Here is a 20,993-nt window from a genome sequence, read left to right as displayed (position 1 = left end):
TTCTCTTTGAGCCCTTTAATTATGTCTTCCAATTTCCTCGTGACCTCAGTGGTTTCTGATGAGAAATTGGCTGTGAGTCTTACTGAGACTGCCTAATGAGGATTCCTTGTATGTAATGAATCATTTGTCTCTTGCTGTTTTCCAGATTTTCTTTATCTTTGGCTTTTGGTGGTTTGATATTAATGTGTCTCAGTGTGTATCACGTTGCATTTATCATCTTGGAACTCACTGAGCTTCTTAGATTTGTGGGATTTGTGGTTTTCATCAAACTTGGGGAGTTTGGATCCATTATTTCTTCAAATATTCTTTCTGTCCTTTTCTCTACTTTCTCTCTCTCTTGAACTCCCATAATGTATATGTTGATACACTTGAAGGTATCCTACAGGTGTGTTAGTTTTCTTCATTATTTTTTCTTTCCTTTTTCTTTTTCCCCCCTGCTCTTCAGAGTAGGTAATTTCAGTTGACTTGAATCAGTTAGAATCAGTTTGCTGATTCTTCTGTCTAAACATGCTTTTCAAACCCTCTAGTGAATTTTCGGTTTCAGTTATTGTACTTCTTAGCTCCAGATTTTCTCTTTTTATACTGTTCATGTCTTAGTTGATTACATCCTTCTCCTGGTTTCCTTCAGTTCTTTGTCCATGGTTTCCTTTAGCTCTTTTGAGCACATTGAAGGCAGCAAATTAAAGTCATTTTCTAGTAAAACCTACATCTCTGTTCCTCAAGGTAGTTTCTCTTAATTTCTTCTGTGTATGGGAATTCTTTCCTCTTTCTTTTCTTGCTTCATAATTTTTGATTGAATATTCAACAGGTTGGATCTTTCAAATCTATAATGTAGTAACTGGAAATTTGAGTCTTCTCTCTTCTGTGTTTTTTGTTGCTTGCTTTGGGTGGCAGTTGTTTGTTTACTGACTTTTTGAAACTATATTTATAAAGTCTGTATTCTTTGTCATGTGTAGTTCTGAAGTCTCTGTTCCTTTAGCTTGTGGTCAGGTTTTATTGTCAGAGATTTCTTTGAATTCCGAGAACCAAAAGAAAAGAAATGAGGACCAAAAACTCTCCCAGTCTTTGCAGATTGGCTGTCTGTTTGATCATTCCTTCAGTGTTTATCCAGTCTGTTTACAACTTTGCGTTAGCCTTTTCTTTCTGCTTGTGCTGAGACTGAAGATCAGCCTGAGGTGAAAGCTTTAAGGGTCTTCTCTTAACTGTCCTTCCTTGGGCATGAATATGGCTTTCCTATTCTCCAGTATATAGAGGTGCTTTTCAATGCTCTAATTCCCCAAAGAAACTTTCTCCCCATCATTTTCTCTTTAGCTTTCAGCATGTCTGTTTTTGGCCTCAACTTTAGAACTTTTGCCCCAGGTGGCAGCACGTCGGTCATTTGCCTTACAATGTTTTGGAGGAATTACCTCTGTGAAGCTGCTTTTCTGCCCTGAGAAAGTCCCAAATTTGGTGAAACATAGGTATGTTCTTGCAACGATTCTTCTGTCAGTCTCCAGCCAGGTCAAAAGAGACAAAAATCAGTTCCTTGAGATAAAGGTTGGCTCTGTTCACTCCAGAGCCATGGACCAGAGTTTCACATTGGGAATACCAGCTGCCATCTTTAAGCGCTTCATGAGCAGAGAGGAAAGTAGAAATGCTGCCAATTTTTCCTACCATTTTAAAATTGCCTTTTTCCTGACTCAACAATTGCTTGGTGGTTGCATATCTATGACTGTTTTCCAGAGTTCTCATGAAGTTGATTCTGACAGTTTTTACTCAGTTTTTCTTGTTGCTGTATAGGGATATTCCATTTTCACTGATGTCACTCTTCCTTTACTTCTGTAATCATGGTTTATTCTAGTTCTTTGAACATATTTATAATGACTGCTTTGCAGATTTTGTTAAATCTCACATCTGAGTCTTCTCACAGGCAGTGTTTGTTGCCTTCCTTTTTTGTTGCCCAAGGATTACACTTTCCTGTTTCTTTGCATATCTCATAATCTTTTCGTTAAAAACTGGACATTTTAGGTAATATAGAAGATCTGGATTCTGATTCCTTTTGGGGATTTTAAAATTATCCATCTGTTACTGATTTTTTGTTTGTTTAATTTTCTATGCTCACAGTGTATACTCTGTATAATTTCAGTGCTTTGAAATTTTTTGAGACTTTCATTGTTACTTAGATTATCAACTGTCTTGTTTAATATTTCACAAGCATTTGAAAATGGTGTATATTCTGCACTTGCTAGGTGTAGTGTTCTCTAAATGTAAACCAAATTTGAATTGGTTACTTTTTAAATTTTATGTCCTTTTATTTTTATTTTTTTGTGTTTTCCCAGTTCCTGAGAGATTTTGAATGTGTTTCTCCTTCTGGTTCTATGTTTTTTTGCTTCATGTATTTTGGAGCCATGTTATTAGTTGTACACACATTTAATATTATTATGCCTTCCTGTTGAACTGACCCTCTTATCACTGTGAAGTGTTCCTTTTTATCTCAACTAATGCTTCTTCCTAAAGTTTATTTCATCTGATGCTGATGTTGACTCATCAGGTTTCTTTTGGTTTGTGTTTGCATCGTGTATCATTTTCTTACTTTTTAGCTTCAGCCTATCTGTATCTCACATTTAGAGTATGCCTCTTGTAAATAACACGAAGTTTTTTTTTTTTATAATCCAGACTGATAGAATATGCATTTTAATTGGCTCATTTACATTTATATAATATAATCAGTAATATAGTTACTGATATATTTGTGTTTAAATTTATTATCTTGTTTGTTTTCTATTTATCTGTCTTCATTTTGTTTTCCTTCTTTTCTACCTTTTTTAGGTTGATCAAGGATTTTTCTTTTTTTTTTTCTTTCTTTCTTTTTTTTTTTTTTTCACTTCATCTCTTCTGTTGGATTTTTTGTACTAGTTTTTGTATTTTTCTTTTGGTGGCTACCCTAGACATTATAATGTACATTTTTGGCTATTACAGTCTTAAACTAGTATGTTATTTTTCAAACAATTCAAGAACTTTATAACAGTTTAACTCCATTTACTTCTTTTCACATTTGATGCTATTGATATAATGTATTTTACTTTTGTGTATATCATAAACACACAGGGCACTTATATTATTATTGCTTTAAATAGTCATTGTTTTTTTATCTTTACCCTTTCCCATGTTCTTCATTTTTCCTACAGTTCCATGCTTTCATCTGTCATCATTTTCCTTCAGTCTAAAGAACTCCTTTTAGTATTTCTTGTATTGCAGGTCTGCTGGTGACAAATTCCATCAGCTCTTGTTTATCTTTACTCCTCGTGAACCTCTTGATAAATTTCTTACCTCTTTTAAAGGAAACCAGAGCCAAACAAAAGTTAAAGTGATAAAGATGGACTTTATTTAAACAACTATTGTAGTAGGGGAAGCTACTCCAATAGAGAAGTGGGCTTAATTCTAGATACAGTCTGAACGAGTGGGAATTTATAGCCAAGGAGCAAGTAGGGTGGGGGCATTGGTGAATGGAGCATTACTAGAGGAGACATCAAGTCTGGGAAGATTTTTGGCTGAACCAACCTAACAGAGGATTCTTGCTGAGCAGGCCAAGGTGATCATCTACCACCTGGGGGATGGTAGGGGTGAAGAATTTGATCAGATATCAAAGGTGGCGAATTCTTGCTAAAAGGACTTAAGCAGGATTCCTGCTTAAACTGGATTCTACGAGGAAATACATGGTTGGGGCTTGTTAGGGAGAGGGTTCAGAGGAGCCTGACTAAAATTTGGTCAAGCAAAGAATCTTTGTCACCTCTGTACTTTTGTGTTTTCTTGTTGTCTTTACTGTCATTGCACTTAATTTCTTGAATTGTAATTCTCTAATGGCTTCTCTGTGTCATCTACTACACTGTGAGATCCTTAGAGTTAGGCACTATTTTCATTTTTGTATTTTCCATACCTATCTTGTGCATATTATAGAATAGGGACTCTGTTAATATTAGTGGAATGATGACTATTCTTGGTCTAGAATGATATAGAATTGAATCACGATTCTGGTAATGGCTTGGAAAAGAAGAAACATTTTGAACTAATTAATACTATTTTATTAATAAATAAAAATAAGAATAATTTGGACTTGGTGCGTAGGGAAAGAAAGGGAGTTAAAAATGACTGTGAGGTTTCTTTGAGGTCCAATCTATTCAATATAATATATATCTCAAACACAGTATCACTGCCTTTTCTTCCTTCCTAGGACAATCCAATTAACATGAACTAGTAAGAAAAACATGAAATAAGTATTAATATATAATTGCCATTTTGGAATAAGATAGTGTGACTAAACATGACTATAAGCACTGTCTTCTGCTTTTGTTTGCAGGGTGACATAACCATTTTTGTTTTGGTGTGTATCCCCTTGTTCTGACCCTTTTGTGCCAATGTATATGGATACATTTATTTTCCTATCTTGATACCTATAATTAAGGTATGGAGTCTTACTTATGTTAAGAAATCATTATTCATCATTTTAAGAAATCCTTATGATTCATCAGTATGAGTTCACTTTTCTGACTTTGTGTGATTACGCTGTTGTTTGAAAATCATGCCATCATCTTGTTCAGAAAAATATCCTTATCATCATATGCTAAGAATAATGGTTCCATATATAGTTTTATTTGCATGATTACATTTAAACTGAATGCTACTTTTTTGGTAAGGTTCTCTTTTCAGTGGTTTTTTTTCCCAAGGCAATCTCATATCCGGTCTTTTATGGTCCCTTCCTGGGCAGTGTCATCTCCCACTGTGTCTCTTACATATATACCTGGAACACTGGCAATGTGACCCACTTTGTGGATAGAGGAGAGATAGTACCTTGTACCTTCTAGATAAAAGAAGTAGTATGTGCAAGGCACAGAGACATGGGATTATAATGCTATTTGATTGATTAGATAATGTTCTTCAAAATTTCAAGTTTAAAATATTTTTTCAATGCAGAATTAGCCTAGATCCAAATAGTACTCAGACAAAATAATTATTTCTCAAATTATTTGAATGGTATTATTTCCTGTCATCTTATGGTTATTTTAAAGTTTAGAGAATAACAAGCCATTATTCTCTACAGTTTCAAGATGATATACATGGTAAACCCTTATCTTGGTATTCATTAATGTCCTTTTTCTTTTTTCCCTTTCCCATTCCTTTCTTTTTGACATGAGGCTTACTGCTTTTATTTAATGAATTCTTTAAAAAAAAAAAGTTTTTTCTCCACTGTACTTTTACTTTCCTTTTTCTTTAGTCCCATCCTGGCAACTAGGACAGTAATCTCTTGTGAATCTTCCCATAGTTTTCTCCATAATCATATAATCATATAGGGACACACAATCCCCCTCCCTCCCATACCCACAGTCACTGGGATTTTGAGATTATTATTTTATAAAATGGAATCATATTACATACCCTTGTGTGCTTCTTGCTTTTCTCATGAAAACGTACATTGTGAAAAATCTAATTAAGCCAACTGCTTTTGTACTAACTCATTCTTTTTATTGAATTTCATAATGGTCCATGGCATAGATTATACCACCACAGTTTTTTCGTATCTTCAGCTCTCGAATTTATATTTTATTTCTTTCTATTTTCTTACTACTATGCTACATTTTTAGGAGTACATAGAAGAGATTGCTGGGTTAAAAGGATATTTTAAATTTTTACTGACATTGATTTCTCAAAATTATATAGGTACTGCTTTCTCAGATGCTGTACTAGTTTACATTTCTAGCCATTACATCATAGTTCCCTTTTCACTGCAGTTCAGTCAGCACTAGATGCTATCCTTCTTATTATTTTTGCTAGTTGAATGGGGATAAAGTGATATTAATTTAAATTTGCATTTTCTTCATTACTAAGTATTACCATCCTTTCCCATGTTTATTAGTCATGTGGATTTGCTCTACTGTGAATAACTTATTTCCATTTTTTGCCATTTTCTTTTTCTGTTTTGCCTTTTTAATCCTGATTTTTCAATTATAAAATATTTCAAGTAATTCTTTGTGTAGAAAGATAAAATACATATCAGTGTGCTCACCACCCAACTTTTCAAATTTATCATTTTGTCATTTTACTTCAGACTTTTTTCTAGTATGTTATTGTGATGAATTATATTAATAGATTTTCCTAATTTGTCCATCTCTGCAATCTTAGGATAAATGAACTTTGTCATAATTTTTTTCTAAGAAACATTGCTGGATTTGGTTTGCAGATATTTAATTTAGGATTTTTGAATCTATTTTGGTAAGTGTTATCTATCCTTTTATGATGTCTTTATCTGGTTTTGGTATCATGGTCAAACTGAAGTCACAAAATGTGTCAGTTTTTCTGTTCTCTTTCTCTGTTCTCTGTAATAGTATACTTAAGATTGGAATTGCCTTTCATGTTTAATTGAACTTATGTATAAAGTTCATCTGAATCTGCTGGTGGTTTTCCCTTTCTTCTTTGTCATTCTTCCTTTTTTTCCCTTCTTCCTCCTTTCTTCCCCTCAACTTTTTAAGTGCTTAGATTGTTTCTTTAATAGTTATTTTTCTTTTGAAGTTTTAAAATTCTTGAATTCATTTTTTAAAGTTATGTAGATTTTCAAAAATTGTCCAGTTGTCTACATTTTCAAATTTACTGCCAAAATTTATTCTAACACTCTCTTTGTCTTTATAATGTATACCTATAATTATACTTAAAAAAATTCTTAATGTTTATCTATGCCTCCTTTTTTTTTTTTCTTGATCAGGCTGGACAAAGGCTTATTTATTTTGTTAGTAATTGCAAATAATCAGATTTTATTTTGTTGATTCTCTTTATTGAATCTTTATTCTCTGTTAACTACTACTCTATCATGTCCTTTCATCTGTCTTTGGGATTAGTCTGTTGTTTTCTAATGTATTGAGTTAGATAATTTAGGTCATTATCTGTGATTTTCTAATATAAGCAGGTTAAAGCTACAATTTTCCCTCTTGAGTATCATTTTAGTTATACTCCTTCATTTAATACATGGTATTGGTCATCATTCATTGTAAGTGCTTTTTAATTTCTGTTATAATTTCTCCTATGACCTGTGAGGTATTTAGAAGTATTTGTAAATTCAAAAATGATACAAGGATACAGTTTCAAAGTTGTTACTGAATAATGTTTTTATATACAACTACTTGAAATTATTACATATTTATGAGTAGACAATTATGTTAATAACTTAAATAAAAAATTTAAATCTTCGTTGTCAGTGTGTCAAGTTGGTGTCATTTTGCCTACAGTGGAAAAGAATGAAAACATCACTAGAGTAAACATACTTTCTGTGAGGCTTATGTTTACAAATAAATAGGATTAAAAATTTTTTTCCTTAGTATTCATTTCTGATTTAATTGAAGTGTGATTAGAAAACATGGTATGTATGATCATTCTCTGGCATTTTTGGAGACTTGTTTTTAATCTCCACATGATTGGTATTTATTTGTTTGGGTGTATGTATGTGTGAATGTTCTGTATGTGCTTGGAAATAATATGCGTTATTTAACTGTGTGGCTTAGGTGTTCTGTATGTTTTTTTAAAAGTCACTGGCCTTCAGCATTTTGTTAATGTACCTCCTAAAATGTCTTTGAAAAAAATTCTTGCATTTTAAGTTGATGTTTAAAGTTTTTCACTGTAAGTTTAAATAGTACAGAGGATATAACGACTAGTATATTGTGTAAAACTTGACATTTAAAAATAAAACTGTTTCACTGTTCTCTTTAAAGCACCTGATGACTCCTAAATATTTTAGTTATTTGGTACCCTCATTATTATTTAAAACACATGTAACTTTGAATCAACCTTACTGTACAGGACAACTAAAAAACTAGATAAAATATATTTTATAATGTGCTTGAAAGAATCCTAGCAATTAAATTTTAAAATATAGGGGAAAAATGTATTTAATTAAGAATTCAGTTGTAAGTCATGTTGAACAAGATTTTGACTGCTACTGCATTTTGTGCTGATTTTAAGAGTTGTTACTTCAGCCCCATTGCAGATCATAGATGTTATGTAAATGTACTTCACTAATAATTTTTTTTTCTGCTTCTTTCCTAGGAATCACACCTGTGTATCATAGTATGTTTGCTTTAATGAATGAAACAGAAAGGATGTGGTATCCACCCAACCATGTCTTCCATATAGATGAATCAACCAGGCACAATGTACTCTACAGAGTCAGGTACTTTCTCCAGTAAAGTGACTAATTAACTTAATAGTAAAAGGGCATAGTGGGAGAAATTATCAACCATATTTTTTAATTGCAAGGTCTTTAATATCAGAGACCAGAACCAATTAGCATCTAATCTTCTTCAATTAAGACTCTCTTTGCCCATTAGAGAAGGTGTTCATACATGTTCTTTAACTAGAATGCTCTGAGAATAAAGCTGTCCTGGTGAGATGCTACTTTACCACTTAAGATTATAATTAAATTTTGAACAGGGCAAGAATGGCCTTTACTAGCAAAATCCTAAATGTTTGGAATATTGATAGTTTCCCAGGAAATTTGATGTTTTGATCAATAATATGTAAGCTCACATTTTTTCTTTTTAATAACTTTTTTTTTAAGTTGAAGTGAAGGAAAGATAAGATTTTGCCAGTGATTATTTACAACCTCAAATTATAAGTTACTTTATTTGATAGTCTTTGGTAATATGTAGTACCAATTTAGAGAAATCCAGAGGTACTTTTCCATTCAAAAGGATGAAACAAAGAAATAAGTTTGATCTCTGGTTCTTACTTATGAAATAGATCCATTCCATACAGAGTCAGTGTTGCATAGTAAAAAAGAAAATGGGCTCATTCATGTTTTTTAAAAGAAAAGAAAAGGAGACCTTAATAAACTAAGACTTAAGAGAGGCATCCTTACCACGACAAAGGATATCTGCAAAAAACATGTGGCAAATAATATTCTTAAATGGTAAAATGTTAGAAGCATTCTCCTTAAAATCAGGAACAAGATATATAGAAAACAAAGATAGCCGTGATCACTGCTTGTATATAGGATTTTGGTGGAGTTCCTAACCAGTATAGTAAGACAGGAAAAATAAATAAAATATTTCATAATTGAGAACAAAGAAGCAAAAAGTCATTATTTGGAGATGATATGATAACATAGAAAATATGAACAAATCTACAGGCATCAGTAATAATCATTCAGCAGAAGGCTAGATTTATGTGATCAATATGTTAAAAAATTAACTATTTCCATACATCACAAACAGAAAGAGGTCACTTAAAATAATGACTAATAAAAACAAAAAACATAAGGTACCTAGGATTAAATCTATTCAAAGTTATGTAAGACTTATGCAGGTTTTAAGACTTTTCAATTTGTGTTATTTAAAGAAGCAGGGTAATATGCGTATGTTTCACAAAATATCAATATCTTATTAAGAATATTTTCTTTATCACTTTCTATAATTACTATACTTTCTGCAATCAGCAAGTAGTATATCTTTTTATCTTAAAATGTTTGTAGAGCAGTGGTCTGCAGTCTTTTTCTAAGAAGCCAGATAATAAATATTTTAGGCATCGCAGGCCATACTGTCTCTGTTGTAGTTATTCAACTCTGTTGTTATAGTGTGAAAGCAACCATAGACAGTAAGTAAATGAATGGCTATGACTGTTCCAGTAAAACTTTATAAAAATTGGTAGTGGACCAGATTGGGCCTGTGAGCCATAGTTTGCTGACCTCTCCTTAAGAATTAAAAAATATGTCCCTTATCAAATTCATGACTTTCTCCTATTTTTAACCTAAGGGGGCACATATCCATTGCTACCTATAATCAAAAGTTCCAAGGATAGTCTAACCAGAAGAGGAGATTTTATATAATTAAAAAAAAAAATTCCACCTGCCTTTTGTTCAGAGGCTATTCTTCATTTCCTTTATTACATATTTATGGTTTATTTCAAAATCAACATAAAAGAGCAACAATTATAAAACTGTGTTGGAGGGCTTATAATGTATAAAGATGTAACTTGTATGACAAATATAGAATAAAGGGAATGGAACAGAGTTTCTGTATTTTATTGAAATTAAGTTGATATGAACAAGAACTAGATTGTTTAAGTGAAAATGTCTGTTGTAATCCTCTGGGAGACTCCTATGAAAATAACTCAAAAATATATAGTAAAAGATAAAACAAGAGTCTTAATGTATGTAATACACTAGAAAATACCTATAGCAATAATGGAGGAATATATGAACAAAAAATCCAAAAAAAGCCTAATAGAAGCAAAATGACAGACATAATAAATACTTTGTTAACAGTAATTGCCTTAAATGTAAATGAATTAAACACTCAGGTCAAAAGGCAGAGGTTGGAGGACTGAATTTAAAAAACCCCATAAATTACATGCTGTCTATAAGAGGCACACTTTGCATTCAAAAACACAAATAACTTGAAAGTAAAGGATTGAAAAAGATATAACAGGCACTGAGTAACCGAAAGAGAGCTGGAGTAGCTGTATTAATATCAGACAAAATTGACTTTAAGATATATATTGTTGCTAGAGACAGAGGAGGGACATTTTATAATTAACAAGGAGTTAATCTGTTAGGAAACATAATAACATTTGTTTAAAATTGTTACAAGTTGGATCCAACTACAGAGCTCCAAAATAAATGAAGCAGCAATGAAAGAATTAAAGGGAAAACTAGACAATTCAACAATAATAGTTGGAGACTTCAATACGTCACTTTCAGTAATGGACAGTGACTTCAATGGTCACTTTCAGTAATAGAAGATCAGCAAGGAAATAGAAGACTTGACCAACACTGTAAACCAGCTAGACATACATATATAGAACACTGCACCCAACCACAGCACAATACACATTCTTTTCAAGTGCATATGGAATATTCTCCAGGATAGATCATATGTTAGTCCACAAAATGAATCTCAATAAATTTGCAAAGACTGAAGTCATACAAAGTATGTTCTCTGACTACAGTGGAATTAAATTAGGAATCATTAACAGAAGGAAATCTGGAAAATTCACAAATACATGGTAATTAACAACACACTTCTAAATAACTGAGGGGTCAGAGAAGAAATCACAAAGGAAAATGGAAAATACTTTGATATGACTGAAAATGAAATGGATCATATCAAAACTTATGGTATGCAGCTAAAACAATGCTTAATGGAAATTCATAGCTATAAGCACCTATATTAAAAAAGAAAAAAGTTCTCAAAGCAATAACATTCGACTTTAACAAAGTAGAAAAAGAAGAGTAAATTAAATTCAAATCAAGTTGAAGGAAGGAAATAATAAAGATCAGAGTAGAAATAAATGAAATAGAGAATAGGAAGACAACAGAGAAAATCAAGAAACCAAAAGTTGGTTCTTTGAAAAGATCAACAATATCAGTAAACCTTTAGCTAGACTGACCAAGATAAAAAGAGAGAAGCTTAAATTATTAAAATCAGGAATAAAAGAGGTAACATTACTGTGACCTTATAGAAATAAAAAGGATTATAAGGAACAACTGTATGCCAACAAACTACATAACCAAATGAAATGGACAAATGTTTAGAAAGACACAAACTGTAGAACTGACAAAGGAAGAAGTAGCATGTCTGAATAGACCTTAACAAGTAAAGAAATGGAATTCAATTAGTAATTTAAAAAAACTTTCCACAAAGGAAAGCCCAGGCCCAGGTGGCTTTACTGGTAATTCTATTAAACTTTTAAGGAAGAGTTGATACTAGTTATTCACAAAAAGTGAAAAGGAGGGAACACTTCCTAATTCATTCTGGTGAGTTCACCATTACCCTGATACCAAATCCAGACAAAGACATCTAAAAGAAAAGAAAGCTACAGACAAATATCCCTTATAAACATAGTTGTAAAAATCATCAAGAAAATACTAGCAAACAAAATTCAGCAATATATAAAAAGGATTAAATATTGACCAGGTGGAATTTACTCCAGGCAATACAAGGTTGCTTTAACATATGAAAATCAATCAATCAATATAATGTACCATATTAGTAGAATAAAGAATCAAATCATATGATCGTCTTAATAGACACAGAGAAAAACATTTGACAAAATCCAACATTCTATCGTGATCAAAATATTAAACATAATAAGAATGGAAGGGAAGGCTGAATGCTTTTTTCCAAAGATCAGGAACAAGACAAGAATATCTGCTCTCACCACTTCTATTTAACACTGTACCATAGATTCTAGCCAGGGAAAATAGGCAAGAGAAAGAAATACAAGGCATCTATATTGGAAAAGAAGTGGCAAAACTCTCTGTTCACAGATGATATGATCTAGTACATGAAAAATCCTAAGGAATTAATAAACTATTAGAACTAATAAATGAGCTCAGCCTGGTTACAGGACAGAAATACAAAATCAGTTGTATTTCTATATGCTAGCAATTACAGAACAAATGTGAAATTAAGAAAATTCCATTTACAATAGCATAAAAGAATACTTAGGTATAAACCTGACAAAAGTGCAAAATTTGTGTACTGAGAAATATAAAATATCATTGATAGAAAGAAATTAGAGAAACACCTAAATAAATGGAAAGATAATATAGGAAGACTTAATATTGTTAAGATGGCAGTGTTCCCATAATTAATCTGTATATTCAATGCAATCTCCACTGAAATTCTAGCTATCTTTATTGCAGAAATTGACAAATTTGTCATAAAATTCATAAAAAATCAAAGGGACTTGGAATAGCCAAAACAGTCTTGAAAAAGAACAAAGTTAGAAGATTCACACTTATTTCGAAACTTGGTCCACAACCATAGTAATCAAGACAGTGTGGTGCTGACTTAAGGTTAGATAATAGATTAATGGAATAAAATTGAAAGTCCAAAAATAATCTCTCATATTATGGTAATAGACTTTAGACAAGGGTGCCAAGACAATTCATGGGGAAAGAATAGTCTTTTCAACAAATGGTGCCAGGACAACTGAATATCCACATGTAAAGTAATGAATTTAGACAACTCACACTGTTTACAAAAAGGTAATTTAAAATGGATCATAGACCTAAATCTAAGAGCTAAAGCTATAAATTCTTAGGAGAAAACAGGATCATGTGTTTGTGTACTTAAATTAGGCAGTGATTCCAATATGGCACCAAAAGCCTAAGCAACAAAAGAAAAATAGGTTAATTGGGATTCATCAAAGTATATGTTTGTGCATCAAAGGATACTGACAAGAATGTGAAAAGACAACCCATAGAATGGAAGAAAATGTTTGTAAATTATATATCTGGCAGATGTCTTATATCCAGAATATATAAAGAACTCTTACAGTTCAGTACAGTGACAACTAACACAATTAAAATAAGGGCAAAGTTTTGAATAGCCCTTTCTCTAAACAAAACATACAAATGATCAATAAGCATGTGAAAAGATACTCAACATCTTTATCCATTAGAGAAATGTAAATCAAAACCACAATGGGATATCATTTTACCCACTAGGATGGCAAGCATTAAAAAGATGGACAATAACACGTTGTTATAAATTTGTCAAATTAGGGACTTCCCTGGTGGTCCAGTGGTTAAGACGCCATGCTGCCAGTGCAGGAGGCACGGGTTCGATCCCTGGTTGGGGAACTAAGATCCCACGTGCTGCGCGATGCGGCCAAAAGATTAAAACAAAAAAAAAAAATTGTCAAATTACCTCTTATTAAGTGGAACATAGGGTGCCAGATGGTGAGCCACATTTCAACAACAGACTACAAGAGGAATTGAAGTAGAAAAGTTTATTACTCACGTACCTGCATGCCTTAAGGGGTCACATGGAAAGGTCAAGGCACAGTGCAGATAGAGAGAGTCAGGACCTGGAGCACATGCCTTTATTAGGGTTTAAGTGTAGAGTGCCTTGGGGTTCCTGGACTAAGGCCAGACTGGTCAATTCAAAAGAGTTGGGTTTTGGTAAGCCACGTAGGAATCTTATTGAAGAGGTGCATAGGACTAGACACTGGGAGGCAGGGATGACTATTGATCACAGTGGCTGTTGGGGAAGTCATATAAGGAACTTACATTTGCTTGTGACTCTGCAAGTTGCTCTCTAGGGCATGCGTTTGTGTGGGAGCTAATGTCAGTTTAAGGTCACTACAGGACTCTTGATGAAACAAAATGAATGCTGAGTCAGCAGTAGCATAGAGTAACTTAGCTAAACTCTCCACCCAAGTGTTGGCAAGGATGTGACCTATTGGGACACTCATACATTGTTGTTAGAAGTATAAAATAGCACAGCTGCTTTGAAAGACAGTTTGGCTACTCCTTTAAAAGATAAACATAGAATTATATGAGTCAGTAATGCCACCCTAGGTATATATGCAAGAGAAATGAAAACATACATCCACAGGAAAAATAAACTTGTATATGATTATTCATAGCAACATTATTCACAATAGCAAAAAGATGGAAACAAACCAAATGTCCATGAAGTCATGAATGGTTAAGCAAAATGTGGTGTATATCCATACAATGGGAATTTAATTGGGCAATAAAAAGAAATGAAGTACTGATACATGCTATAAATGTGGATGATCCTTGAAAACATTATGCTAAGTGAAAGAAGGTAGAAAAAGCCACATATTATATGATTCCATTTATATAAAATATCCAGAATAGACAAATTTATAGAGATAGACTAGTGGTAACTTAGGGCTGAGAAGTAGATAAGGGTGGCTTGGGTAGGGAATTTCTTTTATGGGAGATAAAGATGTTCTAAAGTTAGGTCGTGGTGATGTTTGTACAGTGCTTTGAATATACTAAAAACATTGAATTGTATACTTTAAATGAGTGAACTTTATGTGAATTATATCTCAGTAGAGCTGTAAATAAAAAAAGCAATATAGAATTTTTTTGTTTGTTTCTCTGAAGGACAAGTTTGTAACCTCCATTTTTTGAAACTGAAGTATAGCTGATTTACAATGCTGTGTTAGTTTCTTGTGTACAGTAAAGTGATTCAGTTATACATATTTATATTCTTTTCCACATTCTTTTCCATTATAGCTTATTACAGGATATTGAATATTCCTGTGCTATATAGTAGGACCTTGTTTATCCATTCTATATATAATAGTTTGCATCTGCTAACCCCAAACTCACAATCCAACGCTCCCCCACTCCCCTTCCCCTTTGGCGACCACAAGTCTGTTCTCTATGTCTGTGAGTCTGTTTCTGTTTCATAGATAAGTTCATTTGTGTCATATTTTAGATTCCACAGATAAGTGATATCATATGGTATTTGTCTTTCTCTTTCTGACTGGCTTCGCTTAATATGATAATCTCTAGGTCTGTCCATGTAGCAGCAAATGGCATTATTTCATTCTTCTTTATGTAATCTCTGTTTCTTTAAAGAAGAAGCAATTATTTATTTTCACAACAAATTAGCATTTTCAGATTCCTCTACTGATGTTCCTAGAATTACATTAAAATTTTTTTTTGAATTTTATTTTATTTTTTTTAATACAGCACGTTCTTATTAATTATCTATTTTATACACATTAGTGTGTATATGTCAATCCCAATCTCCCAGTGCATCCCACCACCACCACCACCCCGCTTTCCGCCCTGGTGTCCATACTAAAATTTTTTTTGTTAATGTTTTATTTCTACATTTCTCTATTTTCTATTATTTTCTTCTATGTTCTGTTCATGGAAGAAGGCAGAATATGGATTTTAAACTTACGTTTCTTGTATTTTCTGGCTGTATTATTACCATGGCTTTACCCATATTTCCTTTTGTCCTCATTTTGTATTTAACACTGTCAGTTGTGTTTTCTGATTATGGGATGATACCTTTTGGTAGATCGGAAGTGGTTATATATATACAGTATGTTTATATTAGAACTGTTGGAGGCTGACTGATTATTTTAATTGTCTCGTAGATTTTACTTTCCTTACTGGTATTGTAATGGCAGCAACAGAACCTATAGGCATGGAATATCTCGAGGTGCTGAAGCTCCTCTTCTTGATGACTTTGTCATGTCTTACCTTTTTGCTCAGGTATGTACATGTGTTAAATGATAAATATCTGGCCATGTATATGTACCTCTTAATCAGGAAAATATTCACATATGGGAAAATTGATGTTCTGTCTGCATAGCAGGTGCAGAGAGGTAACAGAATTGAGTCTTTTATCACTAATTTTTAATCCCATGGTTTATGGATAATAGAATCTATTTTATAAAGATTCCTAGAATTGCCCCTTTTGAATTTTCTTTTTATTTTAGTGCTTTAGATCATTTTAAGGATTTCACAAGTTTAGACTGAGTTTTACAACATGATGCATGTAGACCTAAGTGGCTGGAATATAGGACAGTGAAATTTCTTTAGAGAAAATTTTTTTTAAATTCCTGAACAATTTCAGACTTAATTAGTGGGTAGTGAAATGTGAAGAAAGTAAGTAATTGCATAAAAAGTGAACTACAGTAGTTTGTGTAGCCCCTCATAGGAGGGTGGCTGGTTGTTGATACTTAGTCTGAGAACTGTGTTCCAGTTGTTTATTAATATTGTTAAATTTTTGTGGTGTTTTTGAACATTTTTAAATGCTTTTATCTATTGCCTTGATTAGTGCTTTTGTGTAAAGATACACTCTTGATATCCCCAAGGTATCAGAACAAGGAGTTCTAAATCAGATATGCTAATATCATGGGAAATAACCTCACAGATCCTCATAGCTCACATTTCTAATATGTGTAGTAGGGCTAGTTCAGTTTGTGAGCAACAAATTGAAAAATATTTCTCTTTTGCAATATGAGAGCAACCAACTTTTCTGTGTGTGAGGGGGTAAAATATACTTAATAAAATTTACTATTTTAACCATTTTTAAGTGGTCAAATCGGTGGTATTAATTCAGTACATTCATATTGTTCTGCAGCCATTACCACCATCCATCGCCAGAACATTTTTCATCTTCCTAAATTGGAACTTTATACCCATTAAAAAATAACTCCTCATTCCCCTCTCCTCCTGACCCCTGGCAGCCACCTTTCTACTTTCTGTCTCTATGAATTTCCTTATTCCAGGTAGGTCATATAAGTGGAATTATACAGTATTTACTCTTTTGTGACTGGCTTATTTCTCTTACATAATGTCTTCAGGATTCATCCATGTTGTAGCATGTGTCAGAATCTCCTTGCTTTTTAAGGATGAATAATATTCTATTGTATGCTACCACATTTTGTTTATCCATTAATCTCTTGTTGGATAGTTGGGTTGCTTCTACCTTTTGGCTCTTATGAATAATACTGCAATGAACGTGGGTGTACAGATATCTCTCTGAGACCCTATTTTCAATTCTTTTGGATATCTATCCAGAAGTGGGATTACTAGATGATATGGTAGTTCTATTTTTAATTTTTTTGAGGAACTGCCATACTGTTTTCCATAGCAGCAGCACCATTTTACATTATTACCAGCAGCACACAGCATTCCACATCCTCACCAACACTTACTTTCTGTTTTTTTGATTATGGCCATTCTGATAGGTGTGAAGTGGTATCTCGTTGTGATTTTGATTTGCATTTCCTTAATGATTAGTGATTTGGCACATTTTTTAATAAGCTTATTGGCCATTTTTATATTTTCTTTGGGGAAATTTCTGTTCAAGTCTTTCGCCCATTTTTTAATCAGATTGTTTTTTTGTTGTCTAGTTCTGTGTGTTCTCTCTGTGTTCTGGTTATTAACGCCTTATCAGATATATGATTTGCAAATATTTTCTCTCATTCCTTGAGAGAAATTTTCTCTCATGCCTTTTCACTGTTGATTGTGTCCTGTGACCCACGAACATTTTAAGTTTTGATGTAATGCAGTTTATCTATTTTTTCTTTTGTTATCTGTGCCTTTGGTGTCAAATCCAAGAAATCATCCCCAAATCCAATATTATGAAGCTTTCCCCCTTTATTTTTTTATATTTTATGGTTTTAGCTCTTATATTTAGGTATTTGATTCATTTTGAAATAATTTTTAAAAATTGAAGTATATTTGATTTACAATGTTGTGTTAATTTCTGCTGAACAGCAAAGTGATTCATTTATACATATGTAATATTTACATTCTTTTTTATATTCTTTTCAATTATGGTTTATCACAGGATATTGAATATAGTTCCCTGTGCTGTACAGTAGGACCTTGTTATTTATCCATTCTATATATGCTAGTTTGCATCTCCTAACCCCAGACTCCCACTCCATCCCTCCCTCACCCCCCCTCCCCCTTGGCAACCACACGTTCTCTATGTGAGTCTGTTTCTGTTTCATACATAAGTTCATTTGTGTCATATTTTAGATTCCACATATAAGTGATATCATATGATATTTGTCTTTCTGACTTCACTTTTTAAAAAATTTTTTATTGGAGTATATTGCTTTACAATGTTGTGTTAGTTTCTGCTGTATAGCAAAATAAATCAGTTATACATATACATATATCCACTCTTTTTTAGATTTCCTTCCCATTTAGTTCACCACAGAGCACTGAGTAGAGTTCCCTGTGCTACATAGTAGGTTCTCATTAGTTAACTATTTTATATATAGTAGTGTATATATGTCAATCCCAATCTCCCAGTTCATCCCACCCCCCATCCCTTGGTAACCATAAGTTTGTTTTCTACATCTGTGACTCTATTTCTGCTTTGCAAATAAGCTCATCTGTATCATTTTTCTAGATTCCACATATAAGCGATGTTATACGATATTTGTCTTTCTCTTTCTGACTTACTTCACTCTGTATGACAATCTCCAGATCCATCCATGTTGCTGCAAATGGCATTATTTCGTTCCTTTTTATGGCTGAGTAATATTTCGTTGTATATATGTACCACATCTTCTTTACCCATTCCTCTGTCAATGGACATTTAGGTTGCTTCCATGTCCTGGCTATTGTAAATAGTGCTGCAGTGAACATCGGGGTGCATGCATCCTTTTGAATTATGGTTTTTTCTGGATCTATGCCCAGGAGTGGGATTTCTGGCTCATATGGTAGCTCTGTTTTTAGTTTTTTAAGGAACCTCCATACTGTTCTCCATAGTGGCTGTACCAATTTACATTCCCACCAACAGTATAGGAGGGTTCCCTTTTCTCCACACCCTCTCCAGCATTTATTGTTTGTAGATTTTTTGATGATGGCCATTTTGACTGGTATGAGGTGATACCTCACTGTAGTTTTGGGGGTTTTTTTGTTTTTTTAATTTTTATTTATTTATTTATTTATTTTTGGCTGTGTTGGGTCTTCGTTTCTGTGCGAGGGCTTTCTCTAGTTGTGGCAAGCAGGGGCCACTCTTCATCGCGGTGTGCAGGCCTCTCACTATCGTGGCCTCTCTTGTTGCGGAGCACAGGCTCCAGTCGCGCAGGCTCAGTAGTTGTGGCTCACGGGCCTAGTTGCTCCGCGGCATGTGGGATCTTCCCAGACCAGGGCTCGAACCCGTGTCCCCTGCATTGGCAGGCAGATTCTCAACCACTGTACCACCAGGGAAGCCCTCTCACTGTAGTTTTGATTTGCATTTCTCCAATAATTAATGTTGAGCATCTTTTCATGTGTTTTTTGGCCGTCTGTATGTCTTCTTTGGAGAGGTATCTATTTAGATATTCTTCCCATTTTTCAATTGGGTTGTTTTTTTTGATATTAAGCTGCATGAGCTATTTGTATATTTTGGAGATTAATCCCTTGCTGGTTGCTTCGTTTGCAAATATTTTCTCCCATTCTGAGGGTTGTCTTTTCATTTTGTTTATGGTTTTCTTTGCTGTGCATAAGCTTTTAAGTTTAATTAGGTCCCATTTGTTTATTTTTGTTTTTATTTTCATTACTCTAGGTGGTGTGACTTACTTCACTCCTATGATAATCTCTAGATCCATCCATGTTGCTGCAAATGGCATTATTTCATTCATTTTTATGGCTGAATAGTATTCCATTGTATATATGTACCACATCTTCTTTATCCATTCATCTGTTGATGGACATTTAGGTTGTTTACATGTCTTGGCTATTGTGAATAGAGCTGCTATGAACATAGGGATGCATGTATCTTTTTAAATTATAGTTTTTTCCAGATATATGCCAGGAGTGGGATTGCTGGATCATATGGCAACTCTATTTTTAGTTTTTTGAGGTGCCTCCATACTGTTCTCCATAGTGGCTGCACCAACTTAGATTCCCTCCAACAGTGTAGGAGGGTTCCCTTTTCTCCACATCCTCTCCAGCATTTGTTATTTGTAGACTTTTTAATGATAGCTATTCTGACAAGTGTGAGGTGGTATCTCATTGTAGTTTCGATTTGCATTTCTCTCACAATTAATGATGTGGAGCATCTGTTCATGTGCCTGTTGGCCATCTGTATGTCTTCTTTGGAGAAATGTCTATTTATATCTTCTGCCCATTTTTCGATTGCGTTATTTGTTTTGTTGTTATTGAATTGTATGAGCTGTTTGTATATTTTGGAAATTAAGCCCTTGTTTGTCACATCATTTGCAGGTATTTTTTCCCATTCTGTAGGTTGTCTTTTCATTGTGTTATGGTTTCCTTTGCTATGTAAAAGCTTGTAAGTTTGACTAGGTCCCAGTTGTTTGTTTTTGCTTTTATTTCTGTTGCCTTGGTAAACTGACCATTGGTATGGTTTATGTCAGAGAATGTTTTGCCTATGTTCTCTTCTAGGAGTTTTCTGGTATCATGTCTTATATTTAAGTCTTTAAGCCATTTTGAGTTTATTTGTGTATACGGTGTGAGGGTGTCTTCTAATTTCATTGATTTACATGCAGCTGTCCAACTTTCCCAACACCACTTGCTGAAGAGACTTTTTTCCATTGAATATTCTTGTCTCCTTTGTTGAAGATTAATTGACTGTAGGTGTGTGGGTTTATTTCTGGGCTCTATATTCTGTTCCATTGATCCATATGTCTGCTTTTGTACCAGTACCACACTGTTTTGATTACTGTAGCTTTTAATATTGTCTGAAGTCTGGGAGGGTTATGCCTCCTGCTTTGCTCTTTTT

General features: G+C 33.4%; 1 protein-coding gene across 14 annotated transcripts in view; it reads left to right on the top strand.

Annotated features, from left to right (window-relative positions):
• JAK2 (Janus kinase 2) overlaps positions 1 to 20,993 on the top strand; it is a 248,006-nt gene that overhangs the window by 176,355 nt on the left and 50,658 nt on the right. For 13 of the 14 annotated variants that reach the window (XM_082404344.1, XM_082404352.1, XM_082404354.1 and 10 more), the window contains 2 exons: positions 8,068 to 8,191; positions 15,895 to 16,012. In XM_082404344.1, the coding sequence (XP_082260470.1) occupies positions 8,068 to 8,191; positions 15,895 to 16,012 (242 nt within the window). Of the gene's footprint in view, positions 1 to 8,067; positions 8,192 to 15,894; positions 16,013 to 20,993 lie in introns of those variants that run through there. The other variant, XM_082404346.1, reaches the window with a different exon arrangement.

Source organism: Balaenoptera borealis, assembly GCF_965194805.1.
Source record: "Balaenoptera borealis genome assembly, chromosome: 8".
Taxonomy (NCBI): domain Eukaryota; kingdom Metazoa; phylum Chordata; class Mammalia; order Artiodactyla; family Balaenopteridae; genus Balaenoptera; species Balaenoptera borealis.
This window is presented reverse-complemented; position numbering and strand designations above follow the sequence as displayed.